The 5,083-nt window shown below is 36.0% G+C and overlaps 1 protein-coding gene across 1 annotated transcript; it reads left to right on the forward strand.

Annotated features, from left to right (window-relative positions):
* The first annotated feature begins 350 nt into the window (after positions 1–350).
* On the forward strand, positions 351–2,075 carry LOC111906464 (linamarin synthase 2). Its single transcript, XM_023902221.3, has 2 exons — positions 351–904; positions 990–2,075. Exons 1-2 carry the CDS (start codon positions 403–405, stop codon positions 1,940–1,942), a joined length of 1,455 nt encoding a protein of 484 aa, XP_023757989.1. The 5' UTR covers positions 351–402; the 3' UTR covers positions 1,943–2,075.
* Positions 2,076–5,083: the final 3,008 nt, after the last annotated feature.

The following is a 5,083-nucleotide window of genomic DNA, read 5'->3' on the forward strand; positions in this document are numbered from 1 at the left end:
TTAGCTAAATGTGGTTAACCAGGTAGCAAAGTATTTTCAGTTTCAATTCTTAGTTTAAAGCCTTTTATTTGGCTTTCAATGTACTAGTCTATAAATTTTTCAATCCCTGTTTTACTGTTAGCAGTGCATTATAATAAAAACTTCCAAAAGTTCTTCCAAGTGTGCGTATCTCTAATTCCTAATTCAATTTGCATATTTTGAGTGTGTAGCTTGATATTTTGCTGTGTGATTTCCAACAATATATTCGTGTACTAAAGACTTTTTTCCCCAAAATAACATTTATAGTTAATGTATAAATTTCATAAAATTTTATAGATTCTCTGAGTAGATAATGATTGGGACAGCCGAACATTTATTTAATGGTTAGCATCTTCCTTAGCAAACTCGACAATCTAAAGCAAAATGAGTTGCAGAAACAAACCGCATGCAGTTCTAGTGCCATTCCCAGCACAAGGCCATCTGAACCCTTTTATGAAGCTCGCGAAGCTTCTCCACTTTAATGGCTTCCACATCACCTTCGTCAACACCGAATTCAACCACCACCGTCTCATCCGCTCCAAACAACCGGAGTCCGTCCAAGGTTTGCCGAATTTCCGGTTCAAGACCATACCCGACGGTATGCCTCTTTCAGATCCAGACGCCACTCAAGACATACCGATGCTTTGTGACATGATCAGAAAGACATGTTTGGTTCCGTTCAAAGAGTTGTTGCAGAAGTTGAAATCGTCGACCGGAGACCCACCGGTCAGCTGCGTCGTCGGAGATGGCTTGATGACCTTTGCGATAAAAGCTGCTAAGGATTTTGGAATACCGGAGGTTCAGTTCTGGACGGCTTCGGCGTGTGCTTTCATGGGTTATCTGCAATATCGAGAGTTCATCAAAAGAGGAATTGTTCCTTTTAAAGGTTAGTAAATGTGTATATGTTTTACATTTCGTCATTTGATACTCCGTATTTTTTTTTAGATAATAGCAGTATCTTAACTGTGTAGATGATAACTACCTAACGGATGGAACGCTGGAAAAACCAATCGATTGGATCCCGGGAATGAGCAATATTCGTTATAAAGATATTCCAAGTTTCATTAGAACAACAGATCCCGATGATATCATGATGGCTTTCGCGGGCGAGGAGACCCAAAATAACTTGAATGCTTCCGCAATTATCTTCAATACTTTCGATGCATTAGAGCACAAGGTATTAGAAGCCATTGCACCCAAATTCAATTACCACAACATGTTCACACTCGGCCCTCTTCACTTACTCGCCAAATACGTTCCAGATGATAGTCCAGTACACTCGCTGAATTCGAGTTTATGGAAACCAGATTCCTCATGTTTGCAATGGCTAGACCAGAAGAAGGAAAGGTCTGTTATCTATGTCAATTATGGAAGTTTGACTACTATGACAGACCAACATCTGATTGAGTTTGCATGGGGTTTAGCAGATAGCAAGCAATCGTTCTTATGGGTGGTTCGACCAGATGTGACAATGGGGGATTCAGCGATTTTGCCTGAAGAATTCTTGAAGGAGACGAAGGATAGAGGACTCATGGTGAGTTGGTGCGAACAAGATCAGGTTCTGGCCCACCCATCGATTGGTGGGTTTTTAACACACTGTGGGTGGAATTCTACGACCGAGAGCATATCGGAAGGTGTTCCGTTGATCTGTTGGCCTTTCTTCGCAGATCAACAAACAAATTGTCGATATTCTTGCATTGAATGGGGGATTGGGATGGAGATTAATCACGATGTGAAGCGAAATGAAGTTGAAGTTCTTGTTAATGAAATGCTTCTGGGAAATAATGGAAAGGAAATGAGAAGAAAGGCCAATGAATGGAAAACAAAAGCAAAAGAAGCGAATGATATTGGTGGTTCATCATATAATAACTTCCATCGGTTTATCAAAGAGGCTCTTCTTTCGGGAGAAGTTTCCCACGTTTAAGAAACGTGTTACAGGTTCAATATGTTTCATTTTGGATCAGGTACTTGTGTAAGAGAATCACTTCCATACTCCATTTATGAGTTTTTAGTAAAGTTTTAAAAACCGGTTTTTTAGTTAAACCGGTTTGGTTTAACTGGTTCGATTGCTGAGTAAACCAATTTCAATATTTTTCATCTTTCTTCATATTTTCCAACACATACATACATAAATAAAGAATTTGATGTCCACAAGTTCAAACATTAAAAATATAAATGAAAACAAGTTTAAGATCAATCTAAATATATTAAAATAACACATAACTATAAGTTTTACATAAATACACATACAATAAAAAGAAAATAAAGTCATAGATGAATACAAACACATCAAAAAACTTCATAACATTTATCATGTACTTTTATTCAGAAAAACCTTAATAGATATGAAAAAAATCACCAAAGTTTATTATGTAAAATCTTTCGATTACATGTGTTTTATTCAATTTAACCGGTTTAATTTAACCAGTTCAACCGGATTTTTGTAAAAATCGGTCGGTTTGAACCTGTTCAGAAATAGACATAAAACTGGTGATAGTTGAACCGCTCCCTTCCCTGATATCCGGTCCAACCGATTCGACCAGCCGGTTCAAACTGGTTTTTAAAACATTGGTTTTACGTAATTTGTTTTAAAAAATGTGTGCGAGCGATTATGAGAGTTTACAAAAACTTTTACCTATAAACTTTTAATAAAAAAACTCAAATTAAAATAAAAAGTTTTATTTGTAAGTAAGAAATTAAAACTTTTACTAAAAAAAAACTCATAGGTTATTTCAAGTAGAGTTTAATGTTAGTGTTAATCTATGTATTTCAAAAGCTTACAACTATTTTACCGTTTTAGAACCGCATAGGTTCATCTTTTCGGTTCTTGAACTTCCTATTTTTCAGTTTTCGGTTATGTAATTTCGGTTTTAGATACCCAGTTGTAAGCAAAATATCTGTTGGAACCGAATCACACTGAACCTGAACCGATTGGAAACTGAATATGTTATTCGGTTCATCCATATCAATAAATTTTGTTCTTAGATTTTCGAGTCTAGTTCGGTTGAGTCCGGACTCGAAACTAATCTCAGCCTTATAACTACCGATTACTACTAACAACTTGTGCCAAACATATTAACATACTCTATAATTAAAGTGTTTATGATCATGTAAATGAGTAATTATTATTAGAGTTATTGTTGTCAAAACACCATAAAATGTGACTTCAATGTTTGAATGGCCCCTCAACTAAATTTTGTGACTTTTAAACGATTAAAAATGAAAAATAATATAACTACAAGGAAAAGGTAATGAATGGTATTATATCCGATTTGTAGGTCCTCATCAATTTAGACTTAATTGTATGATGTAGATTATTAATGCTACATAGACAAGATATATGAGATTATTAATATGACACCCATATAGGTATCTTTACTCTCACCTGTCAATGCACCATCTTTAGCTGATTGCTCCCCCTCCACCCCTTCTCCTTCTATGCCAAGGACTTCTATTTCTAGGGAAAATGACTTACGAGTCCAACGAAGTTTCCAAATCGTTCAAAAAACCCCAATCATGTGTTGTATGTTCAAGAAAATCCAACAAACTTTACATTTTGTCTTAAAAAGTCCAACTATGTTACACTTTTGTTCAATTCTATGGAAGTCAAAGAAGAGAACTGATGGCGTGACTTATTACCATATCGAAAAAATGACTTGTCAGACTACCGAAGTTTTTAAACCATTCAAAAAACTCAATCATGTTTTGTCTGTTCAAAAAAACTCAACCCAACAAACTTAACCTTTTGAACAGAGAAAACATGATTGAGGTTCTTTTGAACGGGTTAGCAACTTCGTTGGGCTTTTTTAGACAAAAAGGTTAAGTTCGTTGGGTTTTCTTGAACAGAAAAACATAATTAAGGTTTTTTGAACAATTTGGAAACTTCGTTGGGCGCCTTGTAAGTCATTTTCCCTCTATTTCTACCACTTTATCCAACCACAACACTGCAACCCCTTCCTTCCACCTAAAAAATTAAACCCTTGATTCGAACTCCAGGGCTAGTGTGAAAGACAAACGGAATCGAGGAATATGTGTGTCTTCGTCACTCTATTTACCACACCAGGGAAATCATAATGGCCATCTTTATCGAACTCCAGATCATACCAATTTTATCCTCCATATTTTTTGTTTTGAAACCACCAAAATCGAAAGTTACTATGTCATAACTCACCATATCGTGACAAAATCAGCCATTGAATCAATCCAAATAATCTTCATCACCACAGCCGATCAAAATGGGCCCCAACATTATGGATTTCTCCAAACCAACACCCAAATTAGCCAAATCACAACAAAATTATCTTCGATGGATAGAATTATTAATAATTTCTATAAAACATGGTCTTTAAATAGTTCTATGAAGTATGATAGTTAGTTTTATGAAGTATGATAGTTGGATCGTAGTTGAAGTTGAAGTGATCATCATCATTGACTACATGTTATTGTTTGAGCCCTTTTATTTCCTTCCCTCAAATTTTATTCAAATGTTTTATCTTATGAAGAATATATTGAGATTCTTGACTCTTGTTATGTAGTTATAAAATTCATTGTTGTAAGTTTATTTGAAACATCCCAAAAATAAGGTCAAAAATTTTTATTTTTAATTTATAAATAAAACCATAAGAACCCAAAATCATCTCATAAAAATATAAGTACTAGTATCTCAAACATCGTATCAAAATATTGTATCAAAACACATGTCAAAATATCAGAGTATAAACATCCAAGTCTGAACAAATGGTATGTGCACTGCAATCATCCCGAGCTCTTCCTCTTGCTACCGAAAGTACCTGAAACCAAAACTAAAAATTGTAAGCACGAAGCTTAGTGAGTCTCTCCAAAGTACCACATACCATACACATAATCATACTGCTTGGAGATATGGGCCCCGCCCACACTCCTCTGGCTAGGAGATACGGGCCCCGCCCACACACTGGCTAGCTAGGAGATTCAGGACCCACCCACACTCCACTGGCTAGGAGATACGGGCCCTGTCCACACTCGGCTAGCTATGAGATATGGGCCCCGCCCACACTCAACTACTAAGCATATATACAGGTATCAC

This window comes from Lactuca sativa, chromosome 2 (genome assembly GCF_002870075.4).
Source record: "Lactuca sativa cultivar Salinas chromosome 2, Lsat_Salinas_v11, whole genome shotgun sequence".
NCBI classification, from domain to species: Eukaryota; Viridiplantae; Streptophyta; class Magnoliopsida; order Asterales; family Asteraceae; genus Lactuca; species Lactuca sativa.